Source organism: Elephas maximus, chromosome 6 (genome assembly GCF_024166365.1).
Source record: "Elephas maximus indicus isolate mEleMax1 chromosome 6, mEleMax1 primary haplotype, whole genome shotgun sequence".
Taxonomy (NCBI): domain Eukaryota; kingdom Metazoa; phylum Chordata; class Mammalia; order Proboscidea; family Elephantidae; genus Elephas; species Elephas maximus.
The window spans coordinates 85,563,313-85,584,288 of NC_064824.1; the positions used below are offsets into that span (position 1 = coordinate 85,563,313).

Sequence of the window (20,976 nt, forward strand, 5' to 3'; positions counted from 1 at the left end):
AAGCATCTCACAACATGGATGAATCTGGAGGGCATTATGGTGAGTGAAATAAGTCAATCACTAAAGGGTAGATATTGTATGAGACCACTACTATAAAAACTGATGAAAAGGTTTACACACAAAAAGAATCAATCTTTCATGGTTATGAGGGAGGGGAATGGCAGGAGGGAAAAACACTAAATAGACAATACATAAATGGTAAATTTGGTGAAGGGTAAGACAGTACACAATACTGGGGAAGCTAGCACAACTTGTCCAAGGTGAGGTCATGGAAGTTCCATAGACACATCCAAATTCCCTGAGGGACCAAATTATTGGGCTGAGGGCTGTGGGACCACGGTCTCTGGGAACATCTAGCTCAATTGGCATAATATAGTTTATAAAGTAAATGTTCTACATTCTACTTTGGTGAGTAGCATCTGGGGTCTTAAAAGCCTGTTAGTGACCATCTAAGATACTCCACTGGTCTCACCCTATCTAGAACAAGGAAGAATGAAGAAAACTAAAGATACAAGGGAAAGATTAGTCCAAAGGACTAATGAACCACATCTACCACGGCCTCCACCAAACTGAGTCCAGTACATCTAGATGGTGCCTGGCTACCACCACCAACTGTTCTTACAGGGATCACAATAGAAGTTCCCAAACAGAGCTGGAGAAAAATGTAGAACAAAATTCTAGAACACACACAGAAAAAAGACCAGACTTACTGGTTTGACAGAGACTGGAGAAACCCTGAGAGTATGGCCCTGGATACCATTATGGCTCAGTAATGAAGTCATTCCTGAGGTTCACCATTCAGCCAAAGGTTATACACACCCATAAAACAAAATGAGACTAAATATGCATACCAGCCCGGGAGTAGAATGAGAAGGCAGGGAGGGACAAGAAAATGGTAGTAGGGAACCCAAGGTTGGTAACCAATGTCCTAAAACAATATGTGTATTAGATGTTTAATGAGAAACTAGTTTGCTTTGTAAACCTTCATCTAAAGTACAATAAAAAAAAAATACTTTAAACATAACATGAGTTGTTTTAATAGATCAGAATATCTAAAGTATGTTTTACAGAAATAGTGGTTTTCACTAGCAGATTAAAACCAAAGGAAAATTAAAAGAAATTCACATTAAAAAAAAATTATAAATGATAAATACAGTCCCACAGTTACCACTAGTTCTATGTACACTGAATTACATTTGAACAAACAATAAATTCTAGTATGGAAGATGTTTAATGAATAAAAGCACTGGAAAATAACTTTAGAAAAAAAAACAAAAACTGACAGAATGTTTCATCAGTAATTGCATAAAAATAGCAGACCTATATTTTAAAAGCTAGATATTTCCAAAATTAGTTTTTCATAGCAAAGTAGTTTGTTTTTAAAACATATCAAATTTTACTTATTTGTTATGAGTAAAAGATATAAAGAAGACACTAATTAGCAATTAAGCTTTAGGGCAATCTAACAGTTAAAAGTATTACTTCCATATATATAGATCTAGAGCTAACACTGATTAATCATGGACTGCCTACACCCGAAGACTGTACAATAGATGAACACTGGCCATTGAAGAAATCTAATCTAAACGTAATATTGAGAAAAGCACATTAAAAAAATACTTGAAAATTACAATATTGTTTTAACATAATTATCAGAGATAATTCAACATTTTGTACTGTCATTTATAGCTGACTTGACAGCTTGTCTGGAATAATGCGTAAATATGTGAACACTGTTAGCAAAGCATTTAAATCTGTGCCTTTGAATAATAAATAGCAAAAAAGTGAGTTTATTTAAAGGAATCGTTGTATAATTTAATCATTAGAATGTCCAGAACAGCCTGTGTTCCTTTTTATGACAGCTACTATGAAATCCAAAAAATTGAAACTAACTTAATAGTAACTTTACATATACAGATAAATTATAACTGTATTGACCAGACCATTAAAACATACGTTAATTCTTACTAATTTAGATAATTATCCTGGACAATTTCAAATAACACCTGAATTCATCATCTTTTGGGTGCTTAAGAAACAACCTATGATGGCTACGTTATTTGTTTAATCCATTTTAACAGATTGATACAGTTCAAAAACATGTACACAATGACTTCTCCTCCTACACCAATTCTTCCTCAATAATACATTCAGGTCCTTCACTGATTTGTATTATCATACACATTAGTTCTATTAAAATTTCCATTTTTCAAAAAAAGAAAACCAAACATTATAAATTGATATGTACTGTTCCTCTCTCTCTCTTTTTAAATTAAGTGGGAACATTTCTGAAATGATTTTTCTTTATATATTAAAAGTCAGTAAAGTAATATTTTTAATGGGGTTAAATCCATAAGAGTAGCAAATTGGCATTTATTGCAATAGGGGTTGTTTCCCTTTTCTGAATTAGAATGCAAATTCATCGTCAAAATAAAAGGGAAAAATATGTCAAGCACACCTATTAGTAAAGTATGTGACTCATCAAGGTTAATATATTTAATAAAACAATTGTCTTGAGTTTTTTAAATAAATATTTTTTATCTTATCATAGATGTTTCTGTTCTCTTAGATCTCACACTGCTGATGCTGGCATCTGGTTGTCTAAAATATTTACCAAATATAGAATTCCAGGCCTTATTTAATTATAAAATCAACCCAGACACAGTATCAGATGTTGATATGCATAAATTGTTGCATTATGTATTTACTTTAAAAAAAATACTTAACGTAGGTTGTATATATTTGATTTGAGACAATAAAATAACAGAATACAGTATTTACAAGCTCATTTTCACAACATTTTTTTTTACAAACTCCCAAGAAAATAAGAAATTCTTCATTGATTTCCTTCATATAAAATGACTGCTACTATGTTTACACAGTAGAAATGGGAAGGGGCAAAGTTTCTATCTACAGATAACAGGGAAACTAATTCCCTCCCACCTGTGTAGTAAGACAGGAAAGTAGCTGATAAAGTGTTTTATAGCATTGATCAAGATGTCTTCCTGATGATAAAGAAGTAGGATTGCGTATTGTACATCCTGATCACACAGGGTGCAACTGTGACCGATCACCAAATGAGTAGTCCACAGCAATTCTACTCGGTTGCTTTTCTTGTGCAGAATAGGGCAAACCAGCAGGACTAATTAACTATCTGGTCCATTTGAGAAGGTAATTATAAAAAGGGTTAGAACACCTTCTGGGCAAAAAATCAACTCCACCAATGAATATGGGATGAAGTTTTTGTTTGTTTTAAAGCTGATTTTATCTCGATGTCTACAGGCTTGGTCTCTTTAGACAAGAGTCGAATCATGCCCAATCTGTATAATGAACTTTCACAGTCTTATTCATTTATGAATTCATTCAGTGGTGTGCTGGAGCTGGCTCACACCAACTCACAAGAGTTGATTGTGTTCATCTCTTCTCAATTCCACCTTCAGTGACGTCAAGTTGGTAGCCCAAAATTGGCCCCAGTGGGAGTATTTACACCATGGAAACTAGCAAATGCTACAAATTAGGATTGTTGTTGTTGTTGTTTTTACTCCCATAGAGTTAGTTGTTAAACATTTTTACCGTCACAGACTGAATTCACGTGAGAGTTTTCTTTGTGGCACTCAAAAAACTCATTTAATACTGAAGTCTTCTGTCTATAAAGACGTAGAACCAAGTCCTTGAAACTAGGAGTGGTACAAAACAGTTAAGCACTGATCCATTAGCAATCATATAACTTTTCTGGTTTTAAAACAATATTTTCAATATCTTGGATACTTTTACCATTTAAGTGTTCACTAGGGCAGTCATGACTGTAACCTTGACCATCACTGATTGATGACACTGTGTAAGATGTACTACGGAGAGCATCTGAATGGGAAAAACTGTTTCCAAATTGGATTTTGTATTGATTCCAGTTTCTTCTCAGAATTGCTTGAACCTATCCACCAAAAAGAAGCAGAAAGAACAAGATTAATCCATTCATTGAAATGAAGATGTTGAATTTAATAGCACAATAAATTAACTATGAAAACATTGACGTTAATTTGTTAATAACATTTCTTTTTTAATTTAATTTAAAACATTATAATGAGTAAACCATATTCATATTAGGACATACATTGTGATTACCCTGTATTTTCAGATTTCATTGATTTTTTTTTATGCCTTATCTTTGAAGCTTAATAATGCATATCTATGCATTGTTGTTAAACAAATAGTTACTCTAGACTCCCACTTACAAGATGGTATGTTTAACACCTAATTTAGATTGAGAAGATAATTAGTGATAGTATGAAATAAGAAGGAAAGAAAGAAAAAGAAGTTATGGATTCAGGGTTGTTGAGAGTTGGAATTGATGCAACAGCAGTGGCTTTTTTTTTTTTTTGGTATAAAAATTCTGCCTAGTTCACAGTACAGAATGTAGGTTCATTGATTCTCAAAAAATCTTTGTGTTGACTTTATAAAAATATCTACTTTCTGGTGTAGTTAAGCATAGCCATGTGAGTAGAGAGGGCCCTTCTTGATGAGGGGAGTCTCTAGTCCATGTTCACAGTATACATTTTTGTCTGAGTGGATTAGAGATATGACTAAAGTGGCTTGAGTGCTAGTCAAGTCACAGTTATATAGTTAGTGAGAAATGAAAACAGGAAGATATTGCTAAAAATCAAATAAAAGTTGTGAGAGAGAGAAGAAAAAAGACATTAGGAGAAAGGCAGATATTTGACCTAATGTGGAAAACAAGAAGGAAACTAAGCTTGAGCAAGTGATTTTTAGAAGTACATGACATAGTTGGAACAGCACAAAATGAATTTGGCAGCTGTGTCTTCATGTTAAGAGAGTGGGAAAAACTGAGAGGTAAAAAGACAAAAAGGGAGGGATTATAGTAGTCTTAAATGGAGAAATGAATCATACACAAACAGGAATTGCATCTCTAGAGATGAGGAGAAGGGGATAGATATTAGAGATGTTGTGAAGAACTGAAAGATTTGGCAACGACCTGGCCTGAGAATTTTGTGTTATTGTAATTTTCCAGTGCCAAATTTTCTCAACATGGCAGATAATCAAGGTTCTGTGTCGCTTTTGCTTACACAAATAGAGTATAACAAGAGTGTTAGGCATGAGTTTAGTTGTTCCCTGGACACACTTTCTAGATAAAAGGGCTGATCTGAGATTTTGATTCCAATATGATTAATGTTCCCATTTGTTCATGTATGTTTTTGAAAACGAGTGATTTGGTACACTTAATAAAGACTCTGAGGAGCTCTGGTGGTTAAAGCGTTTGGCTGCTAACCAAAAGGCCAGTGGTTCAAACCCACCAGCTGCTCCATGGGAGAAAGATGTGGCAGTCCACTTCCATAAACGATTACAACCTTGGAAACCCTATGGGGCAGTTCTGTTTTGTCCTGTGGGGTTGCTATGAATCCGAATCAACTCAACAGCAATTTTTTTCTTTAATAAACACTATAATATACTTTACATTTCCTAATTACATTAATCCTGGTGAGACTTGTAAGGAACGTGCTTTTCTTGCTTTAATAAAGGTAGATACTAAGACCCCAGGATGTTCAGAGCATTGCCCAAAATATCACAGCCTGGAACAAAGTGGCATCTTTGGGGTTTAAATGTATCTCTGTGTCAGTGTCTTTGTTTTACACTATCTCCTATTACAAAATATTTTACTAGTGATTACGTTTTGTACATTTAAAAAGTACCCTTTATAAAAACAGATCTGTGTCTGATGATACAAAGGTGTGCCTTTTATATTTCATGCATGTTGGTTGACATTTTGTCCATATCACTCTTATCTATATTAATTGTAAAATTCTGTATGGGCAGAGCCCTGGACATCCACTGGTTAAGAGCTCAGTTGCTTACCAAAAGGTTGGCAGTTTGAATCCACCAGCTGATCCTTGAAAACCAATGAGGCAGTTCTACTCTGTCCTGTAAGGTAGCTATGAGTTGGAATCGACTTGATGGCAACAGGTTATATGGGCAACATATTAGATTGTCTAATTCCATTTATGCAACGATAAATTTCTAGAGGTCGATAATAAATGTTATTTGATTTATCCATTCTTCCTAATTGTATTTTTTGCCTATACTTCTCATTAACTTCAGAAAAACAGTCCCTCTTGTCATCTGTATACCAGAATAATCATAGAAGCACCACCTAAAGCTATGGAATGTAGCCTGCTAAGTTCATCAGTTCTGAACTTATATTTTAAAATCTGCATTAAGAAATTAAACAGTAAATTTTATTATGTGCTGAAAAAGAACTAAAATATTACTTAAGCAAAGAAAATAAAAATTCTATAGTTTTTCATAATTTTCAATATTGATTTGCTTTATACTGATGGTTCTTATAAAGTTATGCAGGTTGGTTCCATGTGTTTCTCAGCTGAAGCTTAGCAATAAGCTTCATAGTTATCAAGTGTCCATTTCTCACTCAGTTGCTGTCTGGATTTCTAAACCTTGTGAATTCTGCCAAAATTCTCCTGTAAGTAATATTTGTCAAGTAGTTAAAAAACATGCAAAGAGCTAAATCAGTATAGCTCACAGTATAGCTCACAGTAAAACAAAACAAAACAAACCTAAAACCAAAAAATAAATTTTGCTGTTGAATTGATTCCAACTCATGGTGACCCCGTGTGTTGCAGAGTAGAATGGTTCCATAGGGTTTTCTTGGCAGTAATCTTTTTGGAAGGAGATTGCCAGGCCTTCCTTCTGCAATGCATCTGGATGGGTTTCTATCCACAACATTTTGCTTAGCAGACGAGTGTAAACTGTTTGCACCACCCAGGGACCTGTACATGAGCTATACCACTGTTCATATGTATGAAAATATGATATCATTTCCAAAATCCTTGAAACTTTTGATTTAGGGACACGTTCAATAAAAATCTAGAAATATCCATGGGTACATTGCCATGTAACAAATTACAGCATTCTATTCTCCTAAGTTTCCAAACCTACCTCATCTCCTTCCTATATAACTGAGAGTTTAATTTTTTAAATCCTTTCCCATCCACCAGAAAACAGTTTCCAAAGGTTACCTCCTACTTGGTTGGGAAGGCAAAAAAGAAGAAAGGAGAAAATGAGCTGATTCTGTTTCCTCTTTAAGTGTATGTTCTACGAGGTGAAGGATTTCCAAGAAATGTACTTAGGACAAATTTCACACTTAATGGTATTAGTTTAAAAAGTATGCAAAAAGACTAGAAGACTAAAAGTCACTGATAGAATATTTTAAAGTGAGACTGAATTTGGCCTAAACTTGATGTGCAATCTGACTTGAGCTTTTGGAAAGGAGAATTACACCTATGAAAAAAGAGATGTCATGTTTTTTTTCTTGATAGAAATGGAATTTGAAGTAGTATTAACTAGGGAAATTTAATTCTGTCTCATGCTGTCTCTGTGTTTTTTAAGGATAAAAAATATATTGCAAATATAAAATGATAAAAGGAATAAAATCAACTATCCATACCTCTCCATTAAAGAAGCAGAAAATTGTAGAGACCAAAAGACCCTGTAAGATAAAAACAGAATTATTCTGATTCCAAATGAAAGAAGATATATCTTTGTAAACAAGTTGCTGCATACATAGTAAAAATAAAACTAAAGATATATGTATATATATATACAAATACAAAGGTATATGTAAATTTAAAACCAGATTTCTCTAGCTGCCTCCCTGATATCAAGAAAGCCATACCTGATAGTGCATAAGGATGTGTATGGTGTAGTCGTATATCTCTTCAGCAGTTCTGCCCTCGGGTCGCCATGGTAGCAGCACAAACTCAATGCCAAGCAGTGGCACCAGGATAAGCGTAGCTCTCACAGCTTTCATGTAGAGATGGGATTCTGCTTGGTGAGTAACTTTTAACTTGGTGATGAGAACACGTACAATATTTAATAGGAAAAAGAGATTAACCTAAAAGGAAAATAAAATTTATTTCATATTTAGTATTAAAAAGAATTATTGAAGGACCTCAAATTTCATAAACTTAGAATATTTTCAATGTTCAAGGATATGTCCCATTAAAGGGTACATTTGTCTAAGATACTAATTTGCATTTCTGAAGTTTTTATTTATTCATTTATCAATACATCAATTTTAACGGACTTATGCTTTAGAAAAGCAAATATATGATGAAGCAGACTGAGTGAAGGTTATTCTTTTAAACTACTGTATCTTATTTGAGAGAGTTTTTTTGTCAGCTCATTTTTGTATACAATTTTTGGATTTTGTTATAGACCCAAAATGAAAGCTTTTGATCATCTTCAACTCAAACAAATAAAAATAATAGTTTATAACAAATGCTAAAGAATTGTTAGCAGCTCTTCTGTATCAATGTCTACACTGGGTATTTTCCAATATATATTATACTATAATAACCATTTTTATCAACTTTTACTTTCTTTTTGTAATATTAATCCTCATAACAACTCTCCAAGACAGTAGTGTAATTCTTTTCGTTCTATGAGGAGACTGAATCACACAATTAAATGTTTATGTTCAACATAGATCACCCTATGGCTAAATCTTTTTGGTACTCATTAGGCCTTCTGTTAATTACCTTCTCTAGTTATATATTTACTGTGCTGTAACAACTTTTCCCAAGAAATCCTATCTGTTTTGAAAGGGAGACATGAAACTTCAAAAATATAGCATGGATATCTAAGAGACTCAGGGCTGAGTTCTGCTGAAACACATCTTTCTCTTTCTCACCCTCTCCTTTTTTTTTCTCTTTTTCATTTTCACTCACTATTTCTTTTCTCTTTCTTATCTTCATTTAAGTCAACATCTTTTACTTCTTTTTCTTTTTTCTCTATGCCTATTCCTATGCCTTCAATAGGAATATTGTTGTTGTGTGCCATTGAGTGGATTACAACTCACAGCGACCTATACGATGGAGTAGAACTGCCCTGTAGGGCTTCCCAGGCTATAAACCTTACGGGAGGGAGTAGATCAGCAAGTCTTTTCCACACAGAGCCGCTGGTGGGTTCAAATCGCCTACCTTTCAATGAGCAGTCAAGTACTTAACCATTGTGCCACCGGGGTTCCTTTCCGTGAGGTTATGAATATTAAATACACGAGAGTTGCTAAGGGCTAATTGCTATCTGCCCCCAAATTGAAGCAACTATCGGTTTTTATCCTTTGTTTAATAATCTAAAAATTTCAAACTACATACAACTAAATAATTTATATGGTAGCGTGACATTTTATATAGAAAACAATGAACTAATAACAGGCGTTTGCTAACTTAAGGTATACATTAGGGCATAAAAATAAGCCATTACTATTCTTAGAGAATTCAATGGAACATATGCTTCAGAAATATATACCACACTAATCCTGATAGAAACACATCTATGAAAAGTTACAAGTTTACAGACCCAGGAATGTCTTTGGTAAAGACAAAAGCCAAATAAACCATTTCAACAGGTGTAAGAATGAAGCGTGACAAATCAACATGTCAGCTGTTATTCCACCTATCTCAATATATTCTCGTCCTAAGCATTCATTGCTGTTTTAAAAGTTTTGCCTAAGTGAGAAATACTACCAACTAATAGAAGAGATAAAAAATATGCTGTTATCTGCTTATACGTTTATAATGTAGAATATATTACAATCTTAATATGTACAATTATAATATATATACGTGGGTGATGAAAATAACAAAGGAATGTTACCATTTAGGTCCCCATTAGATGAAAATTTCTAAATACAAAGTGCTTCTTAAAAAGCAAGTCTGATTTAACATGCGAAACTTGAAACTAGAATTGGCAATGGGATTAATACTTACTTTAGCTATTCTATATATAGTTGTCCTAGAGTGAGTTGGACACTATTCTCCATGCCATTCTCCACATAACATAGTTTTGAGAATTATGATGCTATCATATTACTGTTTTCTGTAAATAGTTGCATTAATTCCAAATGAAAATAGAATAAGAATTTTAAATTTCAGATAAACTATATCTGAATCTCATTCATTTAAATGCAAAACTAGTTGAATATTTATAGTTAAGGAGATGAGAACAAATACAAAATTATATAACTTATTTTGATTTTTCTTATGCTATGAAATTGAGTATATCAGGTATAAATTATCTGTCTAAAATGTAGAAGCTAAGCACAGACTGCATAAAAATTGAAATTACATTATATGTTAATTGTGAATTATTTAAAAATAACATTTCATTTGGAAAGCTAGATATGATTTCTCACATTAAAGTATTAATTAAAATAGACTAGGAATTTTAAATATAATCATAGCCACCAAGATCCATTGATATAAAAGCAAAATTCAGTTGAAGACTTTTAAATATAAAGAGGAAAGGAATTCTATTTCCTCAATCACTTTACAAACAAAACCAGAAAAATCTACAACTATACTCACAAATATACAAATACTTAGAAGAAATGAGGCCCAGCTGTTGACAAAATCCTCCGACAATTTGAAATTTTAATAATTGTGGATGCAGAAATAATGAGTAAAACGCATGTTAATAGTTACCATAGGAACACGTTTCAGATATTTAGCAACTTTAATGTTTATATTATTTTATTCAATTTAATGCCTGAAAATTAAGCATTGTTGTTGTTGTTAGGTGCTGTCGAGTCAGTTCCGACTCATAGCGACCCTATGCACAACAGAACGAAACACTGCCCGGTCCTGTGCCATCCTTACAGTCGTTGTTATGCTTGAGCTCATTGTTGCAGCCACTGTACTAGTACTAGTACTTTTTTCCCCTAATGAATGGATCCTACTCTCCACTTCTCATGCCTGAAGGGCGTATATGCAGCATTGTTTCTGCTGGGATTTGAATGTGAATTGAGCATTTCCAAGGATCATACAACCATGCAGCTGCAAGAAATACCAGGGAAACAGAGCCCTTTGCCTCTGAGCCATTCCCGCCTGCTGTATTGCTGCACTGCTCCTACAATCATACTGAATTACAGTTTTCAGAAAGCATGATCAGTTGACTTTGGTTAATTATATAATCACCTCCCTTGCCTGATCTGTCCTGTTTAGGGTTCATGTCAAAACTGGGCACACCAGCCCAGGGCAGGGGGCAGGGGGAGAGGACAAGAAGGCAGGTGGGGACAGGAAAGCCGGAAATGGGAAACCCAAGGTCAACAAGGGAAGAGTATTGACAATGCATGGGGTTGCCAACCAGTGTTAGAAAACAATATGTGTACTAGTTGTTTAATGAGAAACTAGTTTGCTCTGTAAACCTTTATCTAAAGTACAATAAAAAAGAATAATGATGTCAATACAATAGTATGTGTTCAGGTTGTTTTTGACCCAAATTAAAAGTGAAAAAGAAACCATATTAATTGATATTATTTGAAATAGTAGGTGTTACTATATTATAGAAAAGTACGTTTTAACTTTTCACTGATCACTTTCCATATAAAGGAAACCAAGACAACACACCTTCACATTATTTTTTCCCTGTGAATCAGCATCACTGATTATTTCAATTATGTAACATTATTGGGCATTCCTCTGTGCCAGGCACTGTCCTAGGTACTATTGCAGTGAACAGAACAGGCACTGAGCCACTATTCTATGCAATATGTCAGTTGGTGATAAGTAAGACAGGGAAAAATAAAACAAGGAAGAAAAGTGGGGAATTCCAAGAATAGAAGAAGAATGAAGAGTTTGATCAGAAAAAGTCTCTCTGATAAGGTGAGCAGGGACCAGAGTGAGATGAGAAAGGGTGTCCCTGGCAAAAAAAAAAAAAAAAAAAATTTTTTTTTTTTTAAGGGGACAGCAAATTTAGGAGAAGGCTTTGGTGAGTGTTAATATCCTCAAGGGAATTAGCATTGTGCCTAGGAAAGGCACATTCCCAGAAAGTACTGACTCTCTTCCTCTTCTGTTTCCTTCTGCTGTTGCTCCTCCCTCATTTTCTTTCTAACTACTCTGTATCTTATCATTTTACATGCAAGGAAATCCAGGCTTGGGAATATTGAAGAAGTTATCTTAAATCACATAGCCACCTACCCACTCCCACTGCCTTCGAGTTGATTCTGACTTATCTCCAGGGAGTCCAAAACTACAACTAGATCCAGATTTGTATTCTCCAAAGCCTCTGCACTGAACATGATATTTCTATACAGCCGTCACTGCAACGGAAGCAATATATATGCCAAATACCTGGGGTGGATTTAAGAAGCTCAAACAATTTGGAGAAGAGCGCTCTGCTTTAAGAGAAATATAAAACTGCAAATACAAAGTTTCATATAAATGGGAATCTTTTTGTAAAATGAGAAATCACAAAAAATTAAAAATTGGAAAAGTTGACAAATGCCAAACACATCACAAATTCAGAAAAAAAAAATGAATGAACTGCTTGATACTCTCCTATAATTTATTTTTCCTATTTTTCGCAGCCTATTTTTTTCATTTCCTCTTCCTAGAAAAAAAAAAACTCTCAAATCTTTTTATAGAAACATAATTCAATTTTTTTCCTCTGCGATTATTCACAATTATTTTTTATATTGAGGGTTTAGAAAACCATTTTTCAATTCATTTCACCATTTTTAACAATCTTATCATGCAAAATTTTAGAATTATCATCTACTTAGGAAAATCTTTGTAGGTTCTTTCTTACAGAGTTGTAATATTTGGAAGAATTTTCCACAGAATGGTTTCTGGCTCCATGCATTTCAAACCTGATTTTTCTCCCACACCCACAAAGTTCAGAGAGCTGACAAGCACAACAGGACACTTTCAACTACCCCTGGGTCACAGCAGGAAGCAGGGTGAACCAGTGCAGTGGCGGTAGGAGGATTCCTGGAAGCCATTTGTGTACTAGGACAGTCAGCAATCACTTACCTATACATAGAACTGCCCTAAATATCTCTCACTGAAACTGAAGTAAATGTATTTCCTCTCAACTTCCACTTAGCAGGATCTCAAAAATGCTGCAACAACCTAACTCAAAGGGAAATGGGACAAAAAGGAAGTCTGAGGGAAAAGAAACCAATTGCAGTTAAAAGATATTTTTTATGAAAATTATACAAAAACATCTGATCACATGGACAATTGCTAGGGTCCCCTCCCAGGATATTGGAAGTGGCTTGGACCAGTAAGGGGTCTTGAAACTTAAATTTCTGCCTTTGCCAAAGACAGAACAATTTAACCTGGTAGAAGAGTAGTCTCCTAATCTTTTTCAGGCCAAGAAGGTGGAAAAAATAGTTTTATTCAAATAACGTGGATTTTGGGTTCCTTCTTGAGCAGCCTGGCGGGCTATATATCCATACGATATTTTAGTCAAGCTGCACCGTTTACTTTTCTCTCCCGAAGTTGACAGGGTTGGGTTCTGTTAAGAAGTGTATGCGTTTGCTCTTAAATCCTTCACTTGCCTGGTGCTTTTACTTACTTCCTAAACCTCTGATTTAGGAACTTGAGTCACATCCTTCTCTACATAGTCAGATCTGTGATAAAATTGTGTGTTGTATTTTTCTGGAAGCTCCTTTGCAGCCCAATGTATCTTAATTTCTATTGAGACCTCCACAGTACAGAATCATGGTATCCCACAGAAATTGCAAGTGAAGGAGCTTTTTTAAGCATTTTCCTGAGAGTTTATTATATTCCAAAACCAAAAAAACCAAACCTGTTGCCGTGGAGTCGGCCTCATAGCGACCCTATAAGACTGAATAGAACGCCCTACAGGGTTTCGAAGGCGTGCTTGGTGGATTTGAACTGCTGATCTTTGGGTCAGCAGTTGAACTGTTAAACACTAAGCCACCAGGGTTTCCGTATTATACTCTATGCATGTGCTAATCACTTAACAAGAAATATCTCATTTAATCTTTACAACACTCCATGAGCTATCTATTCTTATTATTTCGTAATTACAGATGAGAAAAGAAATCACAAAGTTCAAAATAGAACAAAACAGAAGTTGCCCTGCAATACACAGCTGACAGCGATAGAGCCAGGGTTCCAAGCTGGCTCTTTGATGACAAAGAATACAGAGCCAGGCAGTCTCACCACACAGCTTAAACACAGTGTGTCACACATGCTCCTAGTATGGGAGGGATCAAGGGAAGAAGTGCTTCTGCCTTTGACATTTTCACTATACACTAAGGTATATTAAACATTTCCACGAGCATAATCGATTCCACGTGTTGACCTTTGAACTGGCCGTCTAGTGTGGGTAGGCACAAACCATGCATTTGACACTTGTTGAGCACTTACTACATGCCAGGGTAAGCGCTGTTCATGCATGATGTCCTTTAATCCCCATTAAAAAAAGCTTCAATTTGCTATTATGACATTTTCCATTTTCCAAATGAGGAATTGAGGCACAGAGTGATTATGTAAATTGCCTATAATCACACATCACCTAAGAGCTGAAGGCAGCATTCAAATGCAGGCAGCCTGTCTCTATAGTTATTCTCTGAACAAGTGTATCAACTTTGGGGATGGCTTGAATTTTATTCTGTCACAAACATATCCTAAATGCAGCTAGCAAATATAGTAAAAACAAGGGAATTTTATTTTTAAAAAAAGAGCCTGAAAAAGAAAAAGGATCTGGAAGCTTTGAACTTTAGCTGAGAAACATGCAGCCTTTATCTTTTTACACATAACTAATAATCGATTTTTAATACTAGCTATAACTAAAGTGGAGACCCTGGTGGCATAGTGGTTAAGTGCTATGGCTGCTAACCAAAAGATCAGCAGTTCAAATCCACCAGGTGCTCCTTGGAAACTCTACGGGACAGTTCTACTCTGTCCTACAGGGTAGCTATGAGTCAGAATCCACTTGACAGCAATGGGTTTGGTTTTTGGTTTATAATTAAAGTATCACTCTAAGAGACTATAATTATAGCCTGATCTCTAATACTCTCTGAGAGAAAACATGCCAATTGGGATTAATTTACTTCCTCATTCAAACAATGAAATTAAATATCAAATGGGACTTCTGTTTCCCTGCATCCACACTTAAAAAAAAAAAAAGTCCAATTAGTGCACTTACATTAAAAGATGATTATAATAATAATGCAACAGTTTGAATAATACCTTTTTTCTAAATTAAAGACTTTATGAAATGCTACTCTTACTACCAATGTAAGTGTGTTGAGTTTCCCTGTTTGCCACCCCCACTTCCAAAGTTCTTCTCCTCCCCTCTCTGTTGTGCCCTGTGCCCCAGGAGGAGGACTTCTATGGACTGCCCCTTCACCCAGGTTTTTTTGTCCTCTGACATTTATGAATTCGGTCAATGAGAGGAACCAACAGATAAGAGCATGGGAGGAGAGAGAAGTGTGGGTATTCATTTCCCCATTTCTTTCCCTGTTAGACTCTCGCTATGAGTCAGAATTGACTTGACGGCAATGGATTTGGTTTTTGGTTTATAATCAGAGTATCACTCCAAAAGACTGTATTCCTTTACCCAAAGTCAAAGCTCCAGTTGAGCGATCCCTCCCAGCACGTGCTTAACTCCAGTAGCACTGGTATACCCTCTCTACAAGTCTAGTGGTGATAACAGCTTCCCAGTGTAGCTGGTTCCTGAGTGGCTTATGAGTTCCCTTTACTTGTCCTGCCCTCACCTCGAATATAACACCTTCATTAAACTCTCTTCAGTTAAACCCTGTAAGCTCATCATCTGTGTCTTACTGGGATTCTGGTAGGTACTATAGAGCATGTGATTCAGGAAATAACACTGAAATATAGCAATGATGAAAATAAGGAGAATTGTAATGACATACCAGTAAAGCAGCACAAATCGGGCCGTGGATAATGTAAAGGAGATGGGTATCAGAACTGATCCAGCAGCTAGGGGAAAACACAGGGAAATACCGTTGAAGATTTTCCTTTCACTTGGTTTCAATAGAAACCGTAAAGAAAGATTATCTTACTTGTCATTGTAATATAAACTTCTGGCAACAGCGTGTATACAGGCAGGAACCAGTGGAAATCCTGTAAATATCAATGAAAAAGAAAGTGAACAGGTGAATTTACCTCTAGATGGAGCTCTAAAATATTTTGCGAAACTTGAAAATCAAAGATACAGTAGGAGCAAAAAACTCGTCAACATATATTTATTTTGTAATTGTTATCTGTACTAGACAAGCAGTAAAATATGATAAACTACTGGGTATTTATATTTTTGTGTTTATGAATACGTGTATGTTTTGTTCTAAGCTGTTTTGCATCAGGTGGTCTGACTTCAGAGCCTAAATCCCTAAGTTTACTGCCTAAGCCTTGAGGCCTAGAGGACATTCGTTCTCCTCCTCCCCTGTGAGATGGAATTGGTCAATATTTGACAGATGTTCAGGCAGAAGAAGTTAACATTAGAGTTTCTACTGTGAGAGACAAGCTTAATAGAAATGTCAGTATCTGAAGAAGAGGAAAAGGATGAGAGATGGGTCACGGACCAGAACTTTGGCCTGTGATTTAAACATCCTAAATTAGATCTTTCAAACATGAAATGAAGATACTCTCTTTAAAGATAATCTGAATTTGCTAACAAGTCTGTGTCTGTGTATGCATACCTATCTATATCTACATCTATACCTATATCGATATCTCAAGAGACAGACAAATAGATATTTCAGTTAGGTTTCTGGAAACTCATCATCTTGGATTTAGTTTCTACATTTTATATTTTGCACTATCCTTTGATTTATAATGCTAGAAGTGTATCTACGTCTGCTTTATGAACAATATCATATCAAGTAGAATGTGTGGAAAAAAAATCTTTTGCATGCCTTTATTCATTTATTGACCCCTGCACTCCTAACATAAAAGCATGAATGCTTTTTATAAGTTAATTTTGTTGTTGTTGTTTAAATGTCCTTTTTCCAGTTAAGACCAATATCCTTATCTTACGCATCAGGAAAAAGGAGATTCAGAACAGTGCAAGGACTAGATCGCTTAATCATCATTCTAATTCCATTGTTTTAGTTACTACATAAAGTCAGCCAAAATTCACTAATTCATAGGAATACTAAATAGAAAAAAGCTTTGTATTATTAATTAACTTATAAGTACTGCAAACAATGAATAACTTTGTGAAAATTAGTTTGCTTTAAATATCTCAGTTTACAGTAGAAGCAAAAGTTTTACACCTGATTTTCTTTAAAAATAATTAGTAGTATATTTTTATTACAAAGGAATCTCACATTCTCCAAAAGCATTCTCAATCAGGTGAAGCAGCAGGTGTGTGTAATGGCACTTACCCCAGCCAAGAAAATAATACCACAGCAGGTGCTGCTTCTCTGCAAACACAGCCACCACGATGAGCGTGTGTAGGTGAATGCCTTCACAGAGCATCCAAAAGTAATTACAGCCCATCAGGTAATGGTGGATGAACTGGGACACTTTACAACTCACCTGTGAGGGAAAAAGAGAGCACTTTATATTTAGTTGCTTACGAATTCACATATAAAGCAATAGTTCCATTTATCTCAGTTTTCTAGGGACATGGAATTTTCTCTCTTCTACACAAATTTTTATACACCAAAGATTCAGATTTGTAAAATGCCAGTCTTTGTATTCACCTAATGGTGCTTCTAAGTTTTTAGCCACAGACCCCGAAGGTTTATAATGGTATAACTCATTAAAAAAATGTATAAAATCTACATGCAAATGTATAAAACCAAAACCAAGCCATTGCCCTTCAGTCGATTCCGACTCATAGCAGTCCTATAGGACAGAGTAGAACTGCCCCATAAGGTTTCCAAGGAGCTGCTGGTGGACTCAAACGGCCAACCTTATGGGGCTACGAATGTATACACATACACAAACACAAAAATATAAATACCTAGTAGTTTATCATATATTTTACATTAAAAATATATGCTGACAAGTTATTTTTGCTCCAAGAGTATCTTTGATGTTCATATTTCCAAATTTATTGTTTAGTTAATACATATTTTCCTAATATGTTTTAGTTATTATATAAGTATAAAAATTTCACACATGGATGGTTTTATATCTATTTACACTTATTGTAAATATGTTAACACAAACCCTTGATAATTTTATGCTGTTGGAAAAATACTAATATATATGAGAGTAATTCATTAAAAGTACTCAAATACTTGGAAAGTCCTGTGGATTATGGGCTACCAGTCAAAATTTTTATAAAGTAATAGCCTCATGAGCCCATAGCTTATGCTATTCAAATATGAGGCTTGAGGGTTTCATGTACTTAAAAAAAAAAGAAAGAAAATTTTATAGTTTCCCTTCCTCGTTTCCTTGCCTTCTCCTCTGTACTCTTAAGGGACAGGAAGAGAGAGGTTCAAACATAAAATAAAGAAAACACAAGGGAGTGAGAGATACAGATTACTCCTCAACAGAAGTAATAAATTTAAAGCTCCTCTATTAGGTTCAGTTTACATTCTGGGACTTAATAAATGCTAAGCAGTAACCTTTGGTATTTTTGAAATAAATCATCCCACTAAATAGAAAATTGAAAATGAAATGCACTGGAAAATAAATGTTGAGTTATCATAGAACTGTAATAGCATTTGCATGGGAGTTAGCTTACAAAATATTTTTATGTACATTGTCTTATTAAATCCTGAAAAAAATCCTGAGTATGCATTATCACTATTTAGATATTTTGTGGATTAAAAAAGCTAATTACTGGAGAAGTTAAATGATTTTCTAATGTCCATGCAACATCAATCAAAGCTACACCCCAGACATAAATCCTATTCAATTCTGTTTTCACCAGTATACACAATGCCTCCTGATGGATATTTATAAAACCTATTCCTTCATTAAATAATCTGAAGAACGTGTAATATTCTTAAATTTTGAATAATACACCTTGATATCAAACACAGCATTATATTAAGAAAGTGCTCTTAAAGGTAAAAGTGAGTTATTCAAGTACATTGTATAGAAATGACAGACTTCATTCAACTTTCTTATCTATATATTTTAACATATTTTTAGACATTCATATCTATTTGGAATTCTAGTTCCTGATTTCATTTAAAGAAATCTATAACTGATATGATAAAAAGAGCTTAAAGCATGCTTTAGAAAAAAAATATGATGTAGGGCACTGGTGGTATAAACAGAATACATTTTTCTAAGGAAATATTTAAAAATACCTATGCTGCAGTTTGCAATTTGTGTGATAAACAAAATATCCTCGTATATAAATACCAAAAACCAAAACCAAACCCACTGCCATCGAATCGATTCTGACTCATAAAAGCCCTGTAGGACAGAGTAGAACTACCGTGTAGGGTTTCCAAAGCCATAAATCTTTATGGAAGTAGACTACTACATCTTTCTTCCGTGGAAAGCTGGTGGGTTGAACCACCACCTTTCAATTAGCAGCTGAGCCATTTAACCACTGGGCTCCTCCTGTGTATAAATACAAGGATTAAAATCTGTTGCTTTGCAGCTTTATGATGAAACTCTGAATCTCCTTGCCCTACAGAGATTCATTCCAGAATGTCAGGACGTTGGGCAGTCTTTTATATTGCTAATTATACTCCAGAGTGTTTCCTATCCCGGTGACTTTAGTGGAACATACACAAGATTAAAGCAATCCGGATGCACATGTGCAAACAATGCAGGGAATTTTAGAATTTTGGAAAAACCCTAAAAACACACATACGAGAGTGTTGTTTATTGACTCACTGAGTGAAAATTCCTTCCTTTCCCTGATTTCCATAACTAGATATCTTAGTCTTGAAAAAAAAAAAGAAAAACTCTTATGTACACGCACACAAATCCATACCCAAATATGTATGTGTGTATATGTGCACACAGTACAAACTTCATGAAAGCAGATGATTTTTAAAATGAGCATGTATGTTTAAGCTATACATGCAGATATTTTGATTTAAATATTGTTTATGTATGCATGTAGCATGCATAAAAAATACATAAATTTGTATAAATAAAATTTAACTCACGTTTTTTAAAAAACTGGCTTTTATCTTATGACAGGTTGTGTGCTTATTTTTGTGAATGTTTTGAGGCTCATCTTAAAAATTGTGTTTTCAAAGAGATTTGAAGGAGACAATTTTTTAAATGTCTCTTTAGGGAATGAGGACTAGGTAGATCCCTTTGAAATTTTATAATTAATAAAGTTTAATAAAATGTAGGAAATATATAATTCATTTCTCACCTTCTGCTTTTACTGACTTCGTTAAGTCAGCCTGATACCAAAAACATTTTTTAAATAAAATTTTTCATCTTGATGAACTATTTTTGTACTACACTTAGTTGCTTTGATCAATTTTTTAAACTCAGTTGGGTAAATGTTGCTTATTCATAAACCCTAATGTCCCACCAGCTGTAGGACTCTATAGCCATAAAATGAGGTGGAGATATGTCCAGAATATATAAATAGTTAAAGACATTTATTCCTCCCTTTGATTTTCAATTTTATATCTTTGAGAACATTGGGAAATATTCATCTTACTAAATTGAAAATAGTTACATATGTTCTCTACATGTCAGAACTTAAAATATATACATATATATGCTTAATTATATACCTAACACAAATATCAAGGCCTTGCCTCTGCCCAGCGAACCTAAGGGCACAGCCTTGTTTTACTTACGGGATTTGTAGCCACTAAGGCTTGGTTGTTGGCTACTGCAGTGAGGTGGATGATTGTGACAATAGAGTTACAAACAAAAGAGAAGAAGAGGTTTTTGTGCAAGGTAATCCTTTGGCAGCTCAGGCTCCTAAAGGACAAGAGAAAGCAAAGTGTGTTAACATCATGCAATATTTCCATATTTTTTCATAATAATCATTCAAATAAGATATTATCCCAATTCTGTTAATCTCTCAACAAGACAGATACTTTGATTCATTTTGAGAATGCACCAATTGAGATTCAGTGAAGTTAGGTAACTCATGCAGCTAGTTAAATTGAAAACCTAGGCTTTGTGAAATTCTAACAAACATAATTCTCTTTTCATTATACCATTTAAGTTCTTCTATTTACATGGCCTGTGGTTTTTTTGTTTTGTTTTGGGTGATGGT

General features: G+C 34.5%; 1 protein-coding gene across 5 annotated transcripts in view; it reads right to left on the minus strand.

Annotated features, from left to right (window-relative positions):
- Nucleotides 1-1,010: 1,010 nt before the first annotated feature.
- The window catches only part of CALCRL (calcitonin receptor like receptor), a 122,941-nt gene continuing 102,975 nt past the window's right edge, over nucleotides 1,011-20,976 (minus strand). For all 5 annotated transcript variants that reach the window (XM_049887625.1, XM_049887624.1, XM_049887623.1 and 2 more), the window contains 7 exons: nucleotides 20,549-20,675; nucleotides 17,192-17,345; nucleotides 15,869-15,929; nucleotides 15,719-15,785; nucleotides 7,703-7,921; nucleotides 7,475-7,516; nucleotides 1,011-3,931 (listed from right to left, as the gene is read on the minus strand). In XM_049887625.1, coding sequence (XP_049743582.1) covers nucleotides 3,713-3,931; nucleotides 7,475-7,516; nucleotides 7,703-7,921; nucleotides 15,719-15,785; nucleotides 15,869-15,929; nucleotides 17,192-17,345; nucleotides 20,549-20,675 — 889 coding nt within the window. In that variant the 3' untranslated portion in view covers nucleotides 1,011-3,712. The remainder of the gene's footprint in view (nucleotides 3,932-7,474; nucleotides 7,517-7,702; nucleotides 7,922-15,718; nucleotides 15,786-15,868; nucleotides 15,930-17,191; nucleotides 17,346-20,548; nucleotides 20,676-20,976) is intronic.